Source organism: Bos indicus x Bos taurus, chromosome 3, assembly GCF_003369695.1.
Source record: "Bos indicus x Bos taurus breed Angus x Brahman F1 hybrid chromosome 3, Bos_hybrid_MaternalHap_v2.0, whole genome shotgun sequence".
Classification (NCBI taxonomy): Eukaryota; Metazoa; Chordata; class Mammalia; order Artiodactyla; family Bovidae; genus Bos; species Bos indicus x Bos taurus.
In genome coordinates, this window is record NC_040078.1 from 80,285,974 (window position 1) to 80,310,011 (window position 24,038).

The 24,038-nt window shown below is 41.9% G+C and overlaps 1 protein-coding gene across 2 annotated transcripts in view; it reads right to left on the reverse strand.

The window, feature by feature from the left end:
- Nucleotides 1-415: 415 nt before the first annotated feature.
- The window catches only part of AK4 (adenylate kinase 4), a 96,246-nt gene continuing 72,623 nt past the window's right edge, over nucleotides 416-24,038 (reverse strand). For both annotated transcript variants that reach the window (XM_027537013.1, XM_027537012.1), the window contains exons 4-6: nucleotides 10,683-10,855; nucleotides 7,768-7,886; nucleotides 416-6,482 (exon numbers count right to left, since the gene is read on the reverse strand). In XM_027537013.1, coding sequence (XP_027392814.1) covers nucleotides 6,368-6,482; nucleotides 7,768-7,886; nucleotides 10,683-10,855 — 407 coding nt within the window. In that variant the 3' untranslated portion in view covers nucleotides 416-6,367. The remainder of the gene's footprint in view (nucleotides 6,483-7,767; nucleotides 7,887-10,682; nucleotides 10,856-24,038) is intronic.

Genomic DNA, 24,038 nt, shown 5'->3' on the forward strand with positions numbered 1-24,038 from the left:
GAGTAAGCCTGGACGGGATGACCTTAGAGTCAGGCACTCTGATCCAGTCTCCTTACCTGTAGGATAGGATCTACTTACATCATCCAGTTACTTCAAAAATAAAGAATGTCCATGGAAATAGGTAAAAAGTAAAGTACTGGAAAATAAAGGAGTTTGAAGGTAAACAAAGTGAGGCAACATAGTGTAGCAGAAAATGAGACTGGGGGGGTCATAAATCTTGGATTTGGGGTCTTGCTCTGCCACCAACTATCACATTATCCAGGGAACACTATATTCTCTGTTTTCCCCATCTTCAAAGTGGAGAAAACACTGTTGATAATGGGAAGGTTGCAGAGTGGCATAAATGAGAGCATTTGTGAAGGTGTGTACTGCCAAGTATAAAAGGCTATATAGAAATGTTAAATGAATTCACTAGTTATAAGCAGAAAAAACTTTATTTCTATCAGATTAAAAAGTTTGAATCGATCTTCAAGCCAGATAAAATCATCAATAACACAATTAACAGAGCATGTACAGATTAGACTACAGGTTTAGATACTTTGAATTAAGCACATACACCAAAATCAAGAGGGCTGATAACTTTCACACTGAGGAAAAGCACTGACTCATCGTAAACACACAACTTCTGGGAAAATGGAGCTGACATTTCACAGGAGAGTAAACCAGAGGCAAGTTGTCATTAGGTTAGAGAACTGATTTGAGCTTGAGAGGAATCACAGTGAAATGCCATTGTAATGCAACAATTTCCCAAGATCTACTCATCTCAAAAACAAGAATCTATAAAAATCAGTAGTACAAATTCTCATAAAACTAGGAAAGCCCTCTATGCCCTGACACCTTGGAGCTGACATAAAGATTGAGTTTTCATTTTTCTTCCCTTTATTCTTCTCTAAATGAAACAAAAAACTTTGTCCTTATTTAGCACATTTCTGTCTCAAGAGAAAGGTTTCATGAAGTGATATTAGACACATCAACCCCAGTGAGAATCTTCAAGGTGCAATGCTCTTTTGACATGTGTTTAAACAGGAAATCTTTTATTTCAAGAATGACACTGTGCTTTCTAGAATAGCCTAATTATCACCAAAGAAGGAATGAATATATCCAACACTACCCTTCCCAAAACACACACTACCTTTCTTTCTCTCACACTCACTCACACACACCAATTTAGGGAATTTCCTGAAGCATACAGATAATGACATTTATTTTGGCAAGAACTGTGCAATTTGTTAAAAGAAAGATAAGGTATGGCATTTATCAGCAACTGTAATTATGTCTCAACAGACGCAGGAAGCAAATTTTCCTCACAGTTGAAATATGGCTTCACAGTTCCCCGTCATCTGGGTCTTGCACACGTTGCATCTGCAAACCAGACTGGGTCAGTTATATAAGGAAAGGGACCTTATGACCAGACCACATTCCCACATTAAAAGGCGTCTGTTACTGGGTTCCTCTTCTGAAACACCGAACAGACAAGGAAGTTGCTGAAGATGGAGGGGAATAGAACGCAATTCATACTATAGACATGACTCTATCTTACGAATTGCCTTTCTGGCAAAATTACTGCAGCAAGAAAAGATATTGTCTATTAAGTGAAAAGCAACACATGAAATCCATCAGGTAGATATGAATGCCTCCAGACATCCCGTGACCCAGCAGAGGACAGACGAAACACCGTCCTCTGCATATGCAGTGTGCGGCTACCGCCAGGACCCACTGATGCCCACTTCCTGTCTTGGCACTAGAGCCAAAAGCAAAGATTCCAGGTGGGAGCAAATACATTGTTTTACCTATCCATGAGAATAGGGAGCTCAAACTAGAGAAACATATTTAAAAAGCCTTTTTGAATTTCCTGATTAATCCCCATATAGGAAAAGGTTAAGTAAACGAGCATTTCAGTTTTAAAACACAAGGAGGCAAGATAATTGAGATAATACTATTACTTAGGCTAATTGTTGAGGATTTAACTAGATAATGGATGGAGTGCACATAGCACCAATAAACAGTGACTACCAAGCCCTTTTGATACCTGAACATACTTGGAAATTTGCTGTCTTTATGATTTAAGCAAAGACTTCTCCCTCCCTTCCTGCTCCCAACACACACCACAAGCGGGTAGTTAAAACTTCTTTAAACAAATAACCGAAATCAGATACTGAACTCAGTTTCCAGTGATTTAAAAAGTATAAAAACTCTATTTATGGGTTTACATAGGCATCTTTCTATCAAAATTTATCCTGTCAACAACCTATAGGGCTTCCCTGGCAGTCCAGTGGTTAAGACTCCGCACTTCCACTTCAGAGGGCACAGGTTCGATTCCTGGTTGGGTAAGTTCTGCATGCTTCATGGTATGGCCAGAAAAGAAAAAAACTCAACCTAGAAATGGCAGGAGAGGCCACAGCATCACCTGCTTCCCAAGAATCCTCCATTGCCTGTGCCTATTCTTACCTTTTCCCCTTCCCTACCAAAGAGAGGGGCACACCCTGGATGAAGCTGGAACTCATGTGAGCTGAGCTATCAGAAGGTATTGAGAGTCACCCTGGAGAAGGCAGGTGAGGTGGGAAGCCATTCCTGCCAGAATTGTGAGTGATAAGCAGCGCCACCACATCAGAAGGCAGGCAAAGACGTGGGCTTGGCCTTCAGGACGATGTTAATGATGCAACGTCACACAGGGAGGATGACATTGCAGTCTAGGATTGACCCTGGATTAGGAGCTCAATCACCACCTGCTCACCAGCTAGCACTGTAGGAAAGATCAGTTACTATGGGGGCCTTGTTTGGGGGTGGAGGCAAGGCAGTCATTTGTTCTGATGTCAGGGAAACAAAGTATTGAATAGTGTCTGGAGGGCTCCCAGGAGTCTAGGGGAGTGTGTGAGCACCATGGCTGGGGTGGCGCAAGCATCAGGGTCCCTTCAGGGACACAAAACCATGGACACCGAGAGAACAAAGGAGGACCATGAGCTTGCCGCCGCCACAGAGTAGCCTGGACCCAAGCCAGGCCTACTTTGACAGCCTTTCATTTTACTTATGTACAAAAGTAAAAGTCGCTCAGTCATGTCCCACTCTTTGCGACCCCCGTGGACTATACAGTCCATGGAATTCTCCAGACCAGAATACTGGAGTGGGTAGCCGTTCCCTTCTCCAGGGAATCTTCCCAACCCAGAGATCGAACCCAGGTCTCCCACAAAGCAGGTAGATTCTTTACCAGGGAAGCCCTCAATTTACTTATAAGTGAGCAATTATGGATGATCAAGGGCTCAGACTCTCCTCTAGCAGCTTCCTTTGCTTAAGCAAAAGGGAAAAAGGAAAAGGAACACTCTCACACAGAGGTGGATGTCACCAGAGTGAACCCTGCCATTCTGGATGTGAGGCCACTTGGAAATACAAGCAAGCTCAGAGCCCTGTGTTGCTTGGGACAGGATGCAGGTAGTCAACATCTAGGAGCAGAGCCAGGAAGCCTGCGTTCAAGTGTGTCTACACTGCGCGTTGGGAGAAGCCAGGGCACGATGCTTTACTCTGCCGACCCTCGCTTTGTTTATAAGCATGGGATCATGCCTGTCTCAAAGGATGCTGGCAAGATTAAATGAGATGTCTGCAAATGTCCTAAAACTGTACACATATGACACTCAGCAGGCCTTCAATATATGGTACCTATTATATGCTTGCTTTAGTGTTAGAGTATATGAAACACAGCAGTGTTTTCAAGTTCTCAATAAGCAGGAAGCTGGTGGGGATAAGAGAAAGCAAAATGAACGCAGAGCTGGCTAGAATCAGAGAAGGAGGGGATATGTAAGAATTTTAGAAACCACCCAAACTACTCTTTGTGCCTAGCTTCGATGGAACCTCATGTGTGGCAGTAGAAGGAAAACTAAATAGGTCCCTTTAATTTTATCTTGGTCAAAATATTTTCAAGAAAATTTTATTTATTTTAGTGTAAAATCATTGAAGGAAAAGCTAGACTTTGTTGAAGAAAACCAGAAACATTTTTTTTAGGCTATCGAACATCATCAAACAAGCATCATCTTTCAAAAGCCCGTGGGAACAGTGTTTGGCTTTCATTATGGTCTCACCCAGCAAAGGTGACTGCCCTCTACTGCGGGCAACCTCAGAAATAGCACACACTATTGAGAGGCATTGAGCAACACTGACACTGGCTTTAAGTGTCTATTTTGCTGGAAGGGAGAAGGGAGGGGAGGATGAAGGAGCAGAGTATCGAGTCAGGGATCACCTAGGCCATTTCCCATACTTCTTCCCAAAACTCCAAAGGCCATGATTTCATTGGAGCATCTGCTAAACATCAACAGAAGGGAGGAAAGTTTTGAAGATTTTTCTGCTTCCAAAAAAGCACACACTTTCCTCTCCTGAATGATCCCTATAATAACCTTAACTTTCTACTTTTCCTACTTTATGGAAATTGTCTCCATGGCAAAACTACTCTAAATTGTGCAATTTTTCTCAAATAAGACTTGTTTTTCTCTATGCCTGGTTCCCCTGGAAACCTGAGCTGTATCTGCATGTCTGGTTTTTACCCTATCCCCATCAACTGGCATTCAAACACAACTCTTTTCAAAAGTCACTATCATGCACCGATGTTTCACAAATCTGAACTGGGCATTTTAACTGCATAAACCTAGAAAGTAAATAATCTTACTTCACTTGGATTCAGAGGATGAGGAGGAAACTGGTCTGTGTTTCCACTAAGGTAGCCAAAGAACATTCACATGAAGGGACAAAGCGAGAGGGACTGGCCAGAGTAGGGGCAGTATTTGTAGAGAAGATGCATGGCTACCATTCAGAATCCATGGGTCAGTGAATGACTGGAAATTCACTGTGACATCTTCAGAAAATAAATAATGTGTTCCAACATCACCTATGCTGAAAGGCTTTTGTTTTCTCAGCAGTATCAGGAGTTAGACAGAAGTCACTCCTGGAAATACTAAAGGACCCTTGCTGGTACAATCACGATGCATGAAGAGGATATCTATTTTTAAGGCAACAGGAATAAATTTCATTGTCTTTCCCAGAGGAGGGCGAGCATTAGTGGCCACCAAGTCTGGAAACGAGGCAAATCCTTAATAAATGGTTTATTGATGCTACATTCTAATGAATGACAAAATAGTGTGATCTATATTTCTAGACCTAATGGCCATCCTATAGAAAGCATCTTTGGAATAGAATAAAAAATTACAATTTTATCAAATCCCATAATCATAAAGCTGTCATCATGAGTCTAGGCACAGGTAGTGCAACATTTTCCTTGACCCCACAGGCTCCATTCCCTTTACCAACTATTTATAATATGCTTGGGTCACTCACACGAGAAAAACACTGTCAGCATCAATATTTAGCAGCATTTTCAAAATATATATTTTTCTGTCTTCATTATAAGCTAAACTATTCTTTCAGTCCAGTAATTCCATATGGTCTTATTTACTTCTATACATAAGATACAATCTTTTAACATTTATGGAGGTGAATCTTTCCCAGTTTTTGAGAGTTCCCCAAAGACTCTTAGGGTTTTATTTTGCCACAATAAAAGAAAGGAGCGGTGTCAACTCATGAGAGTCAGACGAACAGTTTAAGTAGACCCTCCACGCGGTTCAGCTCCTGGTGCATAGAGAGACTGAACATCGTCCCGCAGCTCTCAGCTCTCAGACAGGAATCTGAGAGGGATAAAAGCAGGAACAATATTACTTAATAGTCTAGGGAGGGAGAAAACAGATGTCTAATAAAAGTGGTAGAAGCCAAGTCCTTTCATTCTAGGATGTATGAAAAAGAGATTCAATGGAGCACGGATACAGAGAAGGCGTCATTCCTAATAGGAAAAAGTGAACTGTGGACAGTCACTCAAGGCCAGAGAAGCAATCACTGAGAGCTACTGTTTCAATCCCACTGTCACCAGGAGGGCACATGCCAGAGAAGCAGGGACAAAAGCAGCTAGAGCCCCTGGCATTCTCAGGCCTCCTGGTGCTATGTTTCAACAGCCTTTAGGGGCTGGAGAGAGCCAGGGAGCACCACCGTCATGTGTGAAAAAGCTATTATGGCAACAACCTGGCTGTGGAAAATCAACTAGAGCTTGGGTGATACACCGCTTGGAATCCAGCCTGTGTTGCTTCCTTTCTTATAAAGAACTTGAGACATGTGCAGGGACATCTTAAACACGTGTAGGTGGCCCCTCTTTTAGAAAGGCAGAGAAGAGCCTCGTCATTAACTCATTCTATTCATTAGTTTTCATGTCTGTTCACCATTTAAACTAGAAAAGACACTGCAAGCTATCTCAGCTAGCTGCTAACTGGGGCATGGCACCAACACTACACATACAGTTGAACAAATGACCATATCTTCCTGGTTCTTCCACTGCGCAGGCTCAGTAGGCTTCTTTGGACTGAACAGGTGTGATCTTGTTCGAGAAAAGCGTGTAAACATAGGGCCAGATTTTGTTAGTCTCGGTTCCTGAAAACTGGTGGAGCACTCCTCGGCTCCTGAAAAACAAAGTCCGACATACAGGGCATTTTAGGTTTCCTTTTGACATGATATCAGCGCAGATGAAGATCCTGGGTACAATGTAAACGCAATCTCCTGGTCTATGTCACACATCACTGAGTCCCAAAACCAATGTATCAACACCCCCAGTTCGGTACAACTAAATAAAGTCCTATCCTCTGCAATTCTGGCAAGCTTGATGTCATGCCACCTTTTCTTCTCCTTTAAAAACATGATAACATTATAGGGACAACCCCAAATCTGCCTCAATACACACAGTGAAAAGCAAATCAGTGACAAACCTTGCTACTCTAAAACCTTTGTTATAGATCATGAAACACAAGATGTATCCTAATAAATGGTCAAGAACTTCATATCTGAAGGCTGGCTAAATTATTTGGGGGCTACAAGATCAGACAATGATTAGAGCAGAGGCTGCACACTGCTGTCCTGAATGCAGTTCATACATGGGCTTTGTTTGGCGTCCAAGTTATTAAAAATTTTTTAGGGAATTGCCTGGTGGTCCAGACGTTAGGACTCGCTGCTGTTACTGCCAGGGGTCCAGGTTCAATCCTTGGATGGGAAATGAGATGCCACAAACTGTGCAACATAGCCAAGAATTTTTTTTTTTAATTTTTTGGCCAATATATTATAAAATATGGGATTTTCTTCTGCAGAGAAAGCCTGACTTCTGCTTCTTTTGAAAAACAGGCTCACTGGCCACACTTAGCCTGAGTGCTTCCATGGTGATAATTGGCTCGAGCAACAGAGGAGCTGTCTAATTCAACTGTCACTCAATTGCCCAGCTTGACATGCCTCCCACCAGGTTTGACACTCATTTCCATCACCTGCCTGGCCCCTGTAGTTACCTGAATTTGCAACCTGTAGTTTATAGCTTTAGTTTTTATTAAACTCCCTCCAGACATATCTAAGCCAAAAAGTCCCTTCTAATCTTCTATCCAAGTCATATATTTACATGTGGGAGTATCAAAATGTAAACCATTATTTCAGTCCCTTAAGACAATGAAAATGTCTAGATGCAAATTGATAATCGCACAGAGATGATCAGGCTGTGGTCCTTATAAGAGTTTAAGCATAAAAACATCAGGCATTCTTGCCCATGTACACACCAGCATTTCATCTGACTTCATCTGAGAGGTATTTGGCCTTTCAGGTTTGTCAAGCTTAAAGAAACACCACCCCACTGCAACCCACTGTCCTTCCCGTGAGGAGCCACACCGTTTCAGCTGGCCAAGTGGCGTGGAAACACGGAAGCACACTCACTTGTACAACTCGATGACGGGTTTTGCCACATCCTTGTACTGCCTTAGTCTGGCAGCAACTGCTTCAGGTTTGTCATCCTCCTGCTGGACCAGTGGCTCACCAGTGACGTCATCCATGCCCTACAGACACCAGAGAAAGCAGCTAGTGTGGCCAACACTTAAGCCATTCCATACGTAAAAACTTTCCTGGGCAAAACTGTACATTCACCTTTGATTCCCACCACCTGATGAGTTAGCCCCAGGGGACAATAAAAACGATGAAGGTGGTTGAAAAGCAAACAGCATTAGTAAGTATGTTAAGCTTTTTTCATAAGAGATGAAACATGAAATCTTTAAGACTTCTGATATTTCCAAACATATTCCACTGCTTGATAAATGACACCTTTAATTCATAGTTCAAAATTCCATCCCACTTTGCCCAACAACAAAACAGCCACTAGACAATGTCACTCTGGTCCTCTAAATATTCCTAAAACTAGCTTCTTTCTAAAGCTTGAGTTCTTAAAATGGAAAATGAATGTCTCAAAGAACCAAATGGCTTCCTTAGGAAAAACACTCATCAAAGAGAAGGTATGTCAGGCCTGTTTTTGCTACTTTCAAATTCTATCACGTAGTTCTTCTAAGATTAAACTTACTCAGGTTATTTTAGCAAATCAAATAATGACATCTAAAGTTAGAACAAAATAGGCATGAATCATATACCCATGATAACCACAAACAAACATTCTGGCAACTGAAAAACTGTAATTTTAGAAAATCTGATTTTTTGGTGTACTTTGACTTCCCCGGGAGCTATATCTGCATACAAAAGCAAAATGGACACCTCAGAATTTCACCTCCCATGTCCATGGCTATTGGACTACCAAGGCAGATAGTCACAGGAAATCAATCTGTCAAAAGGCAGAATAGAGCAGAACTCAGGCATAGAGCAGAAGGCTCAGGCATTCAACTGGATAATCCAGAATTGGCTCTAAGTTTGAAATGCACTAAAATTCCAATACAGCACAAAGCCTTAAGTATATAACTTACACTTAGAATTTACTGGTGAGCCACCTAAGTATCATGTGTATAATACAGGGCTGTTACCCTGATGGAACAGGAGAGATGAGGGGTGGGAGAAGGAGATCCATCACTCATTCCTCTCCTTTATTTTACTTATTGCTGCAAAGCTCAGGAATCATTTCCAGGACTTTAGAGCACCCAGAAATACAACACTGCTTCCAGAAAGAGCAGAAGGATGCTAGGACAACAGCATCTCTCCCAGGGAAGCTTGGTCACAGCAGCTGGTTGACTTGGCCCAAACTGGCACTTCCACTGCTGTCTTTGGAAATAGCATTGCAACTGCAGTGCTCTTTTAGGGGTACCCAGGCTTTGGAAAGCAACTCAAATTCTACAAGAATCTCCACATCAGCAAGTCTAAGGAGGGCCAAAATATGATGTATTTGTGTTAGATTCCAATGCCAACTCAGAACCCTCTTTTCCTCCTTATCCATTTTCCCCCCATACTTGTTTTTTGGGATGGAATAATGGAAGGGCTCTACAAAGGAATTCCAGAATAACGTACATTTTTAAAAGAAGACTTCAAAAGGAGACTACTGCTTAACCTAAATGAAAAGGGCTTATAAGAACCTAATGATGACTTAAGGAACTAGATGGTATCCATCCATAACCCCGTGAAGTAGTTTTCTATAGTTGTTATTGACTATATTCAAGTCTATCCCAGTCCATAAACATTAAACCAGTAAGACACAATAGCCACACCTTTCACATTTAGATAGGGACAAGTAATACTATATATTAGCAAATAAGAATGATCAGACTGAACTAATTCATGCCTTTACCAGGAGGAACAGTAACTCTTTAAACGAGTTTACCAAAAGTTTCTTTAACCATATACCTTTACATGTACTTAACTTTATGCAGACACATAGTTATTATATTGTGAAGTTCTTTTAAAGGGCAATCTTCTTTGCCTTTGGCTCTCTCTCATCCCTGTACATCCTCATGCTCACTTCTCACATGACCCCACTCACTCTAACCCTGTGCCTTACTCTGCCCCAGCCCCAAACACTGGCAGCCCAGGATAGATCCTTTGTATCTTTATCCCTACTTTTATGAAGCTAGAGAGCACTTATCACCATGTAAACAGATATGCATAAATAAGGGTGGTCATGGTTTTACAAAAACGGAATCATTCTGCTGTTCGCATTTGTCACTTAACAACACTCAGGGGAAAATATTACTCGAGGCCAAAGAATATAGTAAGTAAAGCACTAGTCCCTCCGTTGCACCCAGCACTTTGCAACACTATGGACTGTAGCCCACCAGGCTCCTCTGTCCATGGAACTCTCCAGGCAAGAATACTGGAGTGGATTGCCATTTCCTTCTCTGGGAAATCTTCCCAATGAATATAGTACTAACTCAACTTTCTTTCTACTGACTACATCATATTCCAAAATGTGATTATTGCCAAATTTATTAAGCCACCCCTAGAGATGAACGTTTGTAATGTTTTCAAGTTTTATTTTTCCCATTACAAACAGCACCAAAATAAGTCTCCCTGTGTACATGACCTTACCTGCTAGTGCTTACATTTTCATAGACTGTACTCCCAGAAGTGGGGTGAATGAAATACGTATTTAAAATTTTTAATGTACGTTGTTAAGTTGCTTCTCTAAAAGATGATTAACATTTCATATACCTAATACAGATAACAGTACCGTGTTCCCAGATCCTAACCAGCAATAAAAGTGTTAATTTACATTCCTTCGTTACAAGTGAATGATAATTTTAAAATATTTGTTGGCTATGTATATTTGCTCTTTTTGGAATAGCCTATTCATATTGTCCCCCCACTTTTCAACTGAAATGTTTTACCTCCTTGTCAACGTGTGAAAGTACTTTGTATACTCTTACATGTACATGAGGTGGGTTGAAGTCCAGGTTATATACCCTTCCACTGGGAGGATGAATCCAACGTCGGCTGAGACGATCTTTGAGCGTTTCGAATGGAATGTTCAAAGTGATCACTAGATCCAGGTCACATAGTCTGTCCAAGGCTTCAGCCTGAACTAATGTTCGAGGAAAACCTAAATGCCAAAACAAAATACATCATATGCAAGACACTTCCCAATTCTAATTAGCTGTTGGAATTATTTTCAGAGACAGAATAATCAAATCTGCACAAATACTACCCAGAAAGGAACTTTAAAAGTCAGGAATTTATATTGACTTCAATAAATTGAATATGAGCAGAAAATATGCTACTTTATAACCTAGCTTCAGCATTTGGAATATAAAACATTAAGGAGTCACATGATAAAAGCAAAAAGTACTAAAACCTAGACTAGTCCCAGCTCTGGTGTAAGCTCTGCTCTTAACTACCTGTGTGACCTTGGGCAAGTTGTAACACCTCCATTTCCTGTTCTGTTAAAGAACCAAAGGGACAAATTTATATTTGTGTCCTTCTAGTTGTAATAGCTTGTGTGTGTGTATGTACTAACTTCAGGTGTGTCCAACTCTTTGCAACCTATGGACCACAGTCCGCCAGGCCCCTCTGTCCACGGGATTCTCTAGGCAAGAATACTGGAGTGGGTTGCCATGCCCTCCTCCAGGGGATCTTCCTGACCCAGGGATTGAACCCACGTCCCTTACATCCTCTGCATTGGCTGTCAGGCCCTTTACCACTAGCACCACCTGGGAAGCCCTTATAATAGCTTATGAGTATATTATTCTTAGGTTACCACTAAATACACATACACACACACACACACACATACACATTTTTAAAATCCAAATCAATTAAAGTACAACCTTTCACTCAGACCTTCATTTGAGCCTGCACCTTAACAGTAAGATGGGCAGAATTCCAGTCTCAGAAAGAACTGATGCTTTTGAAACCATATGGATACTGCAAAACTTATAAATTCACCCTACTTTGCTAAACGTGGGGAAATAAACTGCAACTGAAATTTGGACTCACAGGTATTACTTTCTTTTTTGCAGTTAGCTGATCCCAAATTATATATATGTTTTCCCCATCCACTTTTCCCCTTCTATTTGTCATGAAGTGATGGGACCAGATGCCATGATCTTAGTGTTTTTAATGTTGAGTTTTAAGTCAGCTTTTTTACTCTCCTCTTTCACCCTCAATGACAGATTTTATTTTCTTGGGCTCCAAAATCACTGCAAATGGTGAGTGCAGCCATGAAATTAAAAGACACTTTTTCCTTGAAATAAAAGCTATGACAAACCTAGACAGTGTATTAAAAAAACAGAGACATCACTTGGCCAACAAAGCTATGTCAAAGCTATGGTTTTTCCAGTAGTAATGTATGGATATGAGAGTTGGACCGCTCTCAAAGAACGCTGAGTGCCAAAGAATAGACGCTCTTGAATTGTGATGCTAGAGAAGACTCTTCAGAGTCCCTTGGACTGCAAGGAGAACAAACCAGTCAATCCTAAAGGAAATCAACCCTGAATATTCATTGGAAGGACTGATGCTGAATCTTTAACACTTTGGCCACCTGAAATGAAGAGCTGACTTATTGGAAAAGACCCTGATGCTGGTTCAGACTGAAGGCAAAAGGAGAACAGGATGGCAGAGTATGAGATGGTTTGATAACATCATTGATTTAATGGACACGAATTTAAGCAAACTCCAGGAGATAGTGAAGGATAGAGAAGCCCGGTATGCTGCAGTCCATGGGGTTGCAAAAGGCTGGACATGACTTAGCCACTGAACAATTCCCCCTCTAGGCATTGACCTGCTTTAAATTTCACTCCAGGTTTGGCTGGGATAGAACTACACAGTAGTATCTTGTTTCTAAACAGTTTGTCAGTTTGATCTGTTGTTAAAAACCTGACTGTATCCAATATCACTTAAAAAAAAAATGTCCTTTAAGTCTTAGTTAGGTAAAAGAGCCAGATGGATGAAGAACAGGAAAGAAAGTATAATAGAAGATGCAATATTCAGAAGAGAAACTTTTAAATCCCTTCAAAAAGGACACCATCCCATCTCTACCCTTTTATCATTAGAAGTAACAGGAGAATTTTGAAAAGATGGGTCTTCCTGGCCCTAAAACACTTAACCATCAAAGAACTCCTTTTCCTATTATAGGAAGTCAGTTATTCAAACATGAGCATGCCACATCCTGTGTTACAATCCCCAAGTTGTATGAATGCCAAGGTGATATCAGAGTGTTTGTTCAGTTGAATATGACAAAACCCACCCAAAGTTGTCTCTATGCCCCTGCTCCAGGTAACAACCTCTGCAGAAAACTCTCTCCAATGCTCCCTTCAAAGCCTTCCTTATTGCCCGTCTATAAGGCCAGGCCCTTTTCTCCAAAGCCCATTCCTCCCAGGCTCCTCATCCATCATCTTTTGCATATTCTATTACCAGGAGTCTGAGCTAAGTCACGGATGAGATTCCTGATTCCTTGTTCCTGCATGTTCTGTAGCTATAATCCAACTCACCTCTTTGCACAGCTTCATCTCTGGGCTGCCCATGACACCATTTTCCTTATCTACACTTCCCTACAGTTGACTTTGGCCACATCAACTTGCATTCAGTATTGCTCTCCTCAGGCCTCACTACCTTTGTATCAAAGATACCTCTGCCTCAGGGCCTTTGCACTGGCTGTCCTCGGCCTAGAATGTTCTTCCTACAATTCCCTGAACATGACTGTTTATCATTTGAGATATTTGCATAAATAAAACTTCCTCGGGGAGACTTCTTACACTAGTATATTTAAAATAGTCCCACTTCCCTCTCGTTATCTTATTCTATTCTATTCAATTTTTCTATTACTTATTACTATGAATAATTTCCGAGTATTCATGTTTATTTTCTATCCCTTTCTCACTCACTCTCCGAGAAATGGGACTTTTCTGTCTTGATCATTCTTTACGCTTTTGCTCCTAAAATATTAACACTGATGAGCAACTTAGTACAGGGCCTTGAATTATTTGCAAAGTTTATGCCCTGATGAACTTGCTTACAGTATTTTGCAAGTTCCATGAGAAATTATCCATTACCTATATCTTACTAAACTCAATAACTGGTCTGCAGTCCAGTGTAAGCCTTCATCACAGTAAGTACAGAAATGAGAAAAAACATTTAGGAATTTTATAGGATTTCCACAGAGTAATTTTAAAGCTGTTGAATCTAAAATTTGGGCTTGAACTTGGTGGTTTTTTCCTTTCAGTTTTTCTAGTAATTTGTTTCTATTGTATTTGGCAAGAGAACTGTTCTGCAGTGGACTGGGAAAACAAAACTGGAGTTTCACAACAGATAGTTTATTCTAGGCTTTCCCTGGGGCTTCTTTTCTAATTTCTCCAGTAAAGGAAATTACCCAATGGCCCAACTTTCTTTTCTTAAATTTGATGTTGCTTATTACAGAATCTCGTAAGAGATTAAGTGGTATCTCTTTGCAAAGGGACACAGGAACAGAGAGAACCAAACCCAGGGCACATTTCAACTTTGTTCTTATGACAAGGAAAGTGCAAGTTCAAGCAGAGGCGAGGACAGACCTATCTTGCAGAGCACGTCTCAGTTCATCAGCTATCATGAGCCTAACCCAAGGTAAACACATGCTCCCACCAGGCACAAGAGCCTTTCCAGTACTAGAGATAGCATCAAAAGAGACTGTTTTCCCATCCTCATTTGCTGGCCTCTTGTCATCCAGTATTCAGGCTGGCTTCAGCAGAGAAATAGGTACTTCTAACCTTGCAGTCTAGGCTCCTGTGCCAATAGCCACCCAGCTATATCCTCTCCATCCTCCCACACTGACTCTCTGGCTAAGCATCCCCTTCACATAAAGGCACCCACCTGCTGGGAAATGATGATTGGAAGTATGTTCATGGTGCTTCTGCAATAGGAACTGAGATAAAGTGTTTTCAAAATAGAAAAAATATACATTGCCTTTAAATAAACTGCTAACTAGATTTTTTTCAACTCTCACAATTTCTGTTAGATCAGATTATTACTACCTGGTATTTGAGGAAGTAAAAGATCAAATCATATCTGCCTAAGACCAAGTACAGGGTGGACACCTTGGCCTTAGCCCTGGAAGGTAGCACTGCCTGGCACACAGTGGCATACTTCTTTAATTAGTCTTCCTTATTTGTAAATAATTTCATGAAATTATATGACTCTCTTGAGCTCTGTAAACTAAATATGTAGCCCTCTTTCTGTTATGGAATGGCTTGATGACTTTAAAATCAATGCATTAAGCAACTTCTCTTTTGATTTTCAAAAACAAACCGACTTTCTGAATTGGGGTTTCATAGCATGTGAGTGTGGACTTCCCTGGTGGCTCAGACAGTACAGAATTTGTCTGCTAATGCAGGAGACACAAGAGACACAGGTTCAGTCCCTGGGTTGGGAAGATCCCCTGGAGTAGGAATGGCAACCCACTCCAGTATTCTTGCTTGGAAAATCCCATGGACAGAGGAGCCTGGGCAGGCTACTAATCCATGGGGTTGCAAAGAGTCAGACATAACTGAGCACACGCACACACGCCCTTATATTGAAGATGTAAGCAACACTTTAATTGAGGAGTGTGTACAGAATTTTAGAGATCACTTACAGACCTGAATTCTCAGTCACAGTCCCTGGGGCCTCATTTTCCAGCAACACTTAGCTACTACCCTGACAAGAAAATATTGTTCTTTATCCTTTGGGTAGAGCTGAAAAAAGCCCTAGGAAAGAAGAGGCAGCTCTAAGAAGAGCAGTTCCCCCAACAAATAAAAACTCACATCTTGGTTAAACTTTCCTTGTCTAATGAGGGTAGAAGGCAGTCTGCTCAGCTCCCCTAGAACTGTTTCTGAGTTTTTTGAGGGCCTCTAGAGGAATTGGTGGGAAATGGAATCGTGTACAAAATAAGCTGGATTCACCAGGAACAGATTTCAAAAACATGTTGGATAGTGCCAACCTACTGGGCTCTCACATTCAGACCCATATTTAATTCCTCTTCTGAGATTTTCTAACACTTTGGGGGTTGCTGGTTGCTCTTTGCACTTGGCCATAGTTACAGCTCAGCACACAGACTCCGCATTCTGGTCCCCACCCAGGCACCAGGGAGCTCAACTCGGCCACAGCTGACAGCCCAGGTCTCAAGTCCTGTCTGTCACTCTAGTTAGCCACAAGAACAAAGGCTCCATGGAGTAGGGGAGCAGTGTTCATCTGTCTACGAGATGATTAAAATACGAATATCCTTCAATCTACAGATCCTCACTTTAAGGCTTCAGGACAGGGACTTCCCTGGTGGTCCAGTGGTTAAGGATCTGCCTCCCGGTGCAGTGAATGCATGGTTGTTTTTGTTGTTTTATAAATTTACAATTTATATATAAACCATGCTTACTGCATAGAAAATCTGTAGCTAGTATATACAGACCCCCAAAATGACTTGAGTATTAGTTGATCAAAAAGCCCCACAGGAAGCACACAAAATTTCATTATAGGAAAAATGGCATTTAAGAAGTAAAATGTTATACTTTACAAATTTCCATATCCTTTGATCTATTGAAAAAGATGATTTTTTTATGAATCAATTTTAAATTTCCCTGTGATAAGTGAAAAATTTTAATATATGCACTTAATACTTTTGGGAGCATTGAAACGAAGCCTTAATATTACATGGTCCTGAGCATTTTGTGTAACGATGGCTCCATCATTCAAGCTCCTGAGATTTAGTCCAATGGCAACAATGAAAACAGTCAACATGCCTGGTTACAATTCTCTCCAATATCACCCTTTAGGTCACTTTCAAACTTGAGCCTTCTCAGCCTGTTTTTCTGGGCTATGCAGGTCTGATCCCGGATCGGGGAACTAGATCCCACAAGCCACAGGGCAACTACTGAGCCGGCGCGCTCTGAAGCCCCCACATGACAAATAAAGAGAAGCCTGCTCATCGCAACAAAAGATCCCACAGGCTGCAACTTAGAAGGGCCAATGCAGCCAAACACATAAATGAATGGAGTGGATAAATAAACAAAAGGCTTCAGGCCATAAAACAGGAAATAGTATTCTAAAAGGCAGCATGGTAGCTCCAGAATCCCTTGAATTGATTTACATCAGTGTCTCCAAGGTGGGCTGAGCAAATCCTTAAAGTAATTCATTTGTAATTCTCAGAAGACAATGTCAGAAGAGGTGCAACATGACCAGAACGTTTCAAGCCATTTTTAAAAGAACATCATTATGCATCCATACACATTTTTAAAAAAGAACATGAAGTCAGAGGGGTAGAATGAAGACTATCTGAAACCTGTCAAGCAAGATGTCCCTGTATCAGAACATGAGATGGTCATGTTGACTTGGGAGGTGGGGTAAATGTGGGCACTTACTTTAGAATACATTTAGTTATCATTTGATATCCACTCATCCAAACTCTCTTCTAGAAAGCTACTCTTCATATGAGATTCAACTCAGTATTTTGAATTGCTAAGATATTAGGATTTGAAAGGAAACAAATAATTAACAAATGTAGAGAATGTTAAACCATGATCCCTTGGAAGTCTTGTAAGAGAAAAGCTGAATCTAAATAGGAATGGTTATTCTGAATGTGAAAGTATTTCAATGCATACATAAAGTCTTTAAACACATAATTAAGTGATTTAGACTAGGCAGGCCCAAGGAGAACTTGCCACTCTAGCTATGGATATTCATTATTCTTTAAATATGCTGGCTCATGGTGCCTATTAAAATTACAAGATCCCTGAGGGCTGGGGCTGTGTGTATTCCTGAAAGGCCCAGGATACAGTCCCACGTGGATATGGTATTCCAGGCAGGCAGGGATTACTGACCAAGTGGACTGATGCACACTCAAGTTCTGTCAACAGGTGGCAGCATTAATAATTTTTCCACTTAGAACAGCAGCTGTGGTACGGTTTTATTTTTTACTAAAAGTAATCCTCAAAGACATGCTTTTAAATGACTATCAGCATTCCAGCTCCTTATCAGGCTATTCCAAGTGAATATATTCCATTATTGAGGAAACCAGAAAGTCCAACAGATCAAATAAAATAAGCATCATATTCAAGCACAGAAAGCTTGCTTTCCTCCCTCTAACTACACATGAGACTGTTCTGCTGCCTGGTTTCTGATCAAGAGAACGAAAAACCGGCCTCATGGGATCCTTGCGTGAGTGCGTCCTCAGTCACTCAGTCACGTTCAACTCTTTGTGAACCCATGGACTGCAGCCCACCAGGCTCCTCTATCCGTGGGATTCTCCAGCAAGAATGCTAGAGTAGATTGCCATTTCCTTTTCCAGGAGATCTTTCCAACCCAGGGATTGAACCCTGTCTCTTGCGTCTGCTGCACTGGCAGGTGGATTCTTCACCACTGCACCATCCAGGAAACCCAATGGGATTTCCTCATCTCAAAACCCAATGGGATTATCTCATCTCAAAACCCGGCCTGGAAAAGCTGCACTGTCCTGTTCAAACAGCCCATCCATGCTGAAAGCAGAAATGTTATGCAGTTAAATGTCTCCCAGAAGCAATCGTGTGACATCACTGCTTACAGTGCCTCACAGATTGTTTTTTAGACCTCCCCAAAAGATGTACTAGGTGCAGGGAGATGTCACTAAATTCCGGACTGGTAATATGTTCCCAGCAGTGCTGGCCACTGCGCCTTGACCCCAGCCCCTCTCAGCCACGCCAAGAGCCTGGGGGAGGGCAGCTGGAGCAGGAGGGGTCACAGCAACAAGCCGAGGCAGCAGAGGACTAGAGGAACTAGGACATTTCTGTTTTTCTAATTTGGAGTGCATTCACTCCAGAGGAAAGGCACAGAGCCAGAGTCCACCACCACATTCCCAGGCAGAAAAGAAAGCCCGCCACTTAATGGAAATAAAAGGGCACTTCTGAAGGGCAACTTCCAACATCCGCCTGGGATCAGCAGCTTGCAAAAAGGTCAAGCAACCTCAGGGCCCCTTCCTACCTCCAGTAAGATCTGGGGCCAGCATGGAGGCTTCTAACCACCCATCTCTTCCCAGTTGTTGGGAAAATAAGAACCAGGTTACAGACTCTTCATTACAATTAATCACAGAAGGATTAAAGCTGAAAGCAGTCAGTTATTCTTCCATGGTTTCCCCTAATCCAGTGGGGCATTCACACCACCCCTTTAGTATTAACTTAAAACTAAGCACCATCAAAATCTGTTTTGTGAAGGACTTTTCTCTCTTGTATCTTATCTGTTTACACAATATTAATTTGTATGCATATCTGAGACCTCCATATTCTATTTCAGCCAATTTGTATTAACAGATGGTGAAAAGATTAAGAAGCAGCTGTGCTCCAGATGTTGGCAAAGGGGGCTTATGCTACCTCTTATCACTCTATGAGCTCACAGTTCCCTCTGCGCCAGGAGTGCTCGAGGGCATGCTTCCTGCTCACTGAGATCTTCCAGGGACACTTGGACTCCTGTTATATACCCTCGGGTTTTAGAGATTTGTAAGAAGTGGGTACTGCTCTCAAAGAGCTTATAGGTTAGTAGTAAATGATTTAAAAACCTAGATAGGCTATAATCATTACTGAGTGATCTACTGATAAATACAGGATACAGAAAATTTGGTTTTGAATCACAAGTTTGGATCTTGGAAATGGCTTATTGAAATTAAAGAATTCCTAGTAGGCAGGCATTCGTGGGGAAATTCCCAGATGGCATGGACATCTTCTGGCATCAGTGGAAGGATCTGTCCTGTTTAAGGACGTAGCTGACAATGACTAACTTGAAATCCCTGTGCTTAAACAAGCTATTCTAAAAGCACTAAGCCCTCTTCCCAGTAAGGGAAGATGTACATCGCACTGAGGAAGGTGCTGCATCTGCAAAACTTTTGCTCAAAGGCTCTTCTGTTTAAGAATTCTGCTTCCTCATTCTCTAGAACCAAATTAGGGAAAAATTGGTCCCATTGTGTCTCAGTTGAAACAAAAGGAATTTGTAAATTATTTCACCACAGCCCACATTTTTGCCCCAAGTATCCCCTACACAGGCTTATCTGTAGGGTGCAGGCCAGACTTTCTATAATCGGACAGATACTTATTAAGCTTTTCTATGGGCAAACACAGTGGGCGGCACTGGCAATACAACCATGAACAACACAAATATAATCTCTGCTTTCTGAGCCGTACACCCGGGGCGGGGGCTAAGGAAGTATGAAGCACTGAAATACAGATATATATCTAACACCACATGATTATAAGGTAAGAAGGAAGAGAGACGTGGATAGACAGGATGGGATGGTACACGAAGAATTCTCCGAGGAGGGGATATCTGAGTAGAGATGTGAATGCAGCAATGCACATGGATGGGGAGGGTGGAGGGCAGGGTATTGCAGGGCGAGGGCATATTGAATACAAAGTCCCTGGAGCATAGCATGCACGGAACCAAAAGGTTGAGAAATTATAAGATAGTTATGGAATATAAGCAGATTTGTTCTCCTCTGCTCTAAACAGGTATGAAGGCAAAAGGAAATATGGCAGCAAGAAAAATTAAACAAAACACAATAAAGACAAAGAATATAGCATCCAATACAACAGAAAAACTGAACAGATGGACCAACAAAAAGGTATAATACCGGAATTGTGTTGTTTAGTTGTTAAGTCATATTCAACTCTTTGTGACCCCATGGACTGTAGCCCACCAGGCTCCTCTGTCCATGAGGTTTCTCAGGCAAGAATACTGGAGTGGGTTGCCATTTCCTTCTCCAGGGGATCTTCCTGATCCAGGGAGCAAACTCACGTTTCCTGTTTGGCAGGTAGATTCTTTACCACCAAGCCACCAGGGATGCCCATAATACAGGAGAGCTTTCCAGAAAGGAAAGAACTGAACTGGAGATCAAAAGGACACACTATATATAAGAGAAAAACAAAATCTATATTGAGAGATTCTATTTACTTAAGTATGAAAAAATAAAGAAAATAAAGAACCGCGCCGGCTGCGACGGACCGCGCAGAAGCGCCACCGAGAGGAGCTACCCCTCGCCCAAGGTTGGGGCGGCGACTGAGAGTGCCAGGCTGAGTCGGCACAGGAGCGGCAGCGAAGAGCTACCCACGCTGTCCGATGTCAGGAGCGGCAGCTGGGAGGAGCTACCGCATGCCCGAGGTCAGGGGCAGCAGCCAAGACGAGCTACCCCACATCTAAGGTCAGCCATGGCGGCCGAAGGGGGCTGCCGAAGGGAGCAACCCCACGTCCAAGGAGCAGCGGCTGCGTGAGCGCAGGAGGGCCGAGAGGAGCTACTCCATGTTCAAGGTCAGGAGGGGGGGCGGTGAGGAGCTACTCCTCGTCCAAGGTAAGGAACAGCGGCTGCTTTGCTGAAGCAGTTGTGAAGAGATACCCCACATCCAAGGTAAGAGAAACCCAAGTAAGATGGTGCGTGTTGCAAGAAGGCATCAGAGGGCAGACACACTGAAACCATAATCACAGAAAATTAGCCAATCTGATCACATGGACCACAGCCTTGTCTAACCCAATGAAACTAAGCCATGCCTGTGGGGTCACCCAAGACGGGTGGGTCATGGTGGAAAGTCTGACAGAATGTGGTCTACTGGAGAAGGGAATGGCAAACCACTTCAGTATTCTTGCTTTGAGAACCCCATGAACAATATGAAAAGGCAAAATGATAGGATACTGAAAGAGGAACTCCCCAGGTTGGTAGGTGCCCAATATGCTACTGGAGACCGGTAGAGAAATAACTCCGGAAAGAATGAAGAGATGGAGCCAAAGCAAAAACAATACCCAGTTGTGTATGCGACTGGTGATAGAAGCAAGGTCTGATGCTGTAAAGAGCAATATTGCATAGGAACCTCGAATGCAGGTCCATGAATCAAGGCAAATTGGAAGTGGTCAAACAGGAGATGGCAAGAGAGAACATCGACATTTTAGGAATCAGAGAACTAAAATGGACTGGAATGGGTGAATTTAACTCAGATGACTATTATATCTACTACTGTGGACAGGAATCCCTTAGAAGAAACAGAGTAGCCATCAGGGTCAACAAGAGTCCAAAATGCAGTACTTGGATACAATCTCAAAAACAACAGAATGATCTCTGTTCGTTTCCAAGGCAAACCATTCAATATCACCGTAATCCAAGCCTATGCCCCAACCAGCAATGCTGAAGAAGCTGAAGTTGAACAGTTCTATGAAGACCTACAAGACCTTTTAGAACTAACACCCAAAAAAGATGTACTTTTCATTATAGGGAACAGGAATGCAAAAGTAGGAAGTCAAGAAACACCTGGAGTAACAGGCAAATTTGGCCTTGGGATACGGAATGAAGCAGGGCAAAGGCTAATAGACTTTTGCCAAGAGAATGCACTGGTCATAGCAAACACCCTCTTCCAACAACACAAGAGAAGGCTCTACACATGGACATCACCAGATGGTCAACACCGAAATCAGATTGATTATAATCTTTGCAGCCAAAGATGGAGAAGCTCTATACAGTCAGCAAAAGCAAGACCAGGAGCTGACTGTGGCTCAGATCATGAACTCCTTATTGCCAAATTCAGACTTAAATTGGAGAAATGGGGAAAACCACTAGACCATTCATGTATGACCTAAATCAAATCCCTTATGATTATACAGTGGAAGTGAGAAATAGATTTAAGGGACTAGATCTGATAAACAGAGTGCCTGACGAACTATGGATGGAGGTTCGTGACACTGTATAGGAGACAGGGATCAAGACCATCCCCATGGAAAAGAAATGCAAAAAAGCAAAATGGCTGTCTGAGGAGGCCTTACAAATAGTTATGAAAAGAAGAGAAGTGAAAAGCAAAGGAGAAAAAGAAAGATATAAGCATCTGAATGCAGAGTTCCAAAGAATAGTAAGGAGAGATAAGAAAGCCTTCCTCAGTGATCAATGCAAAGAAATAGAGGAAAACAACAGCATGGGAAAGACTAGAGATCTCTTCAAGAAAATCAGAGATACCAAGGGAACATTTCATGCAAAGATGGGCTCGATAAAGGACAGAAATGGTATGGATCTAACAGAAGCAGAAGATATTAAGAAGAGGTGGCAAGAATACACAGAAGAACTGTACAAAAAAGAGCTTCACAACCAAGATAATCACAATGGTGTGATCACTCACCTAGAGCCAGACATCCTGGAATGTGAAGTCAAGTGGGCCTTAGATAGCATCACTATGAACAAAGCTAGTGGAGGTGATGGAATTCCAGTTGAGCTATTCCAAATCCTGAAAGATGATGCTGTGAAAGTGCTGCACTCAATATGCCAGCAAATTTGGAAAACTCAGCAGTGGCCACAGGACTGGAAAAGGTCAGTTTTCGTTCCAATCCCAAAGAAAGGCAATGCCAAAGAATGCTCAAACTACCGCACAATTGCACTCATCTCACATGCTAGTAAAGTAATGCTCAAAATTCTCCAAGCCAGGCTTCAGCAATATGTGAACCGTGAACTTCCTGATGTTCAAGCTGGTTTTAGAAAAGGCAGAGGAACCAGAGATCAAATTGCCAACATCCGCTGGGTCATGGAAAAAGCAAGAGTTCCAGAAAAACATCTATTTCTGCTTTATTGACTATGCCAAAGCCTTTGACTGTGTGGATCACAAAAACCTGTGGAAAATTCTGAAAGAGATGGGAATACCAGACCACCTGACCTGCCTCTTGAGAAACCTATATGCAGGTCAGGAAGCAACAATTAGAACAGGACATGGAACAACAGACTGGTTCCAAATAGGAAAAGGAGTCCATCAAGGCTGTATATTGTCACCCTGCTTATTTAACTTCTATGCAGAGTACATCATGAGAAACGCTGGGCTGGAAGAAGCACAAGCTGGAATCAAGATTGCCAGGAGAAATATCAATAACCTCAGATATGCAGATGACACCACCCTTATGGCAGAAAGTGAAGACGAACTAAAAAGCGTCTTGATAAAAGTGAAAGAGGAGAGTGAAAAAGTTGGCTTAAATTTCAACATTCAGAAAACAAAGATCATGGCATCTGTTCCCATCACTTCATGGGAAATAGATGGGGAAGCAGTGGAAACAGTGTCAGACTTTATTTTTTTGGGCTCTAAAATCACTGCAGATGGTGATTGCAGCCATGAAATTAAAAGACGCTTACTCCTTAGAAGGAAAGTTATGACCAACCTAGATAGCATATTGAAAAGCAGAGACATCACTTTGCCAACAAAGGTCCGTCTAGTCAAGGCTATGGTTTTTCATATGGTCATGTATGGATGTGAGAGTTGGACTGTGAAGAAAGCTGAGCGCTGAAGAATTGATGCTTTTGAACTGTGGTGTTGGAG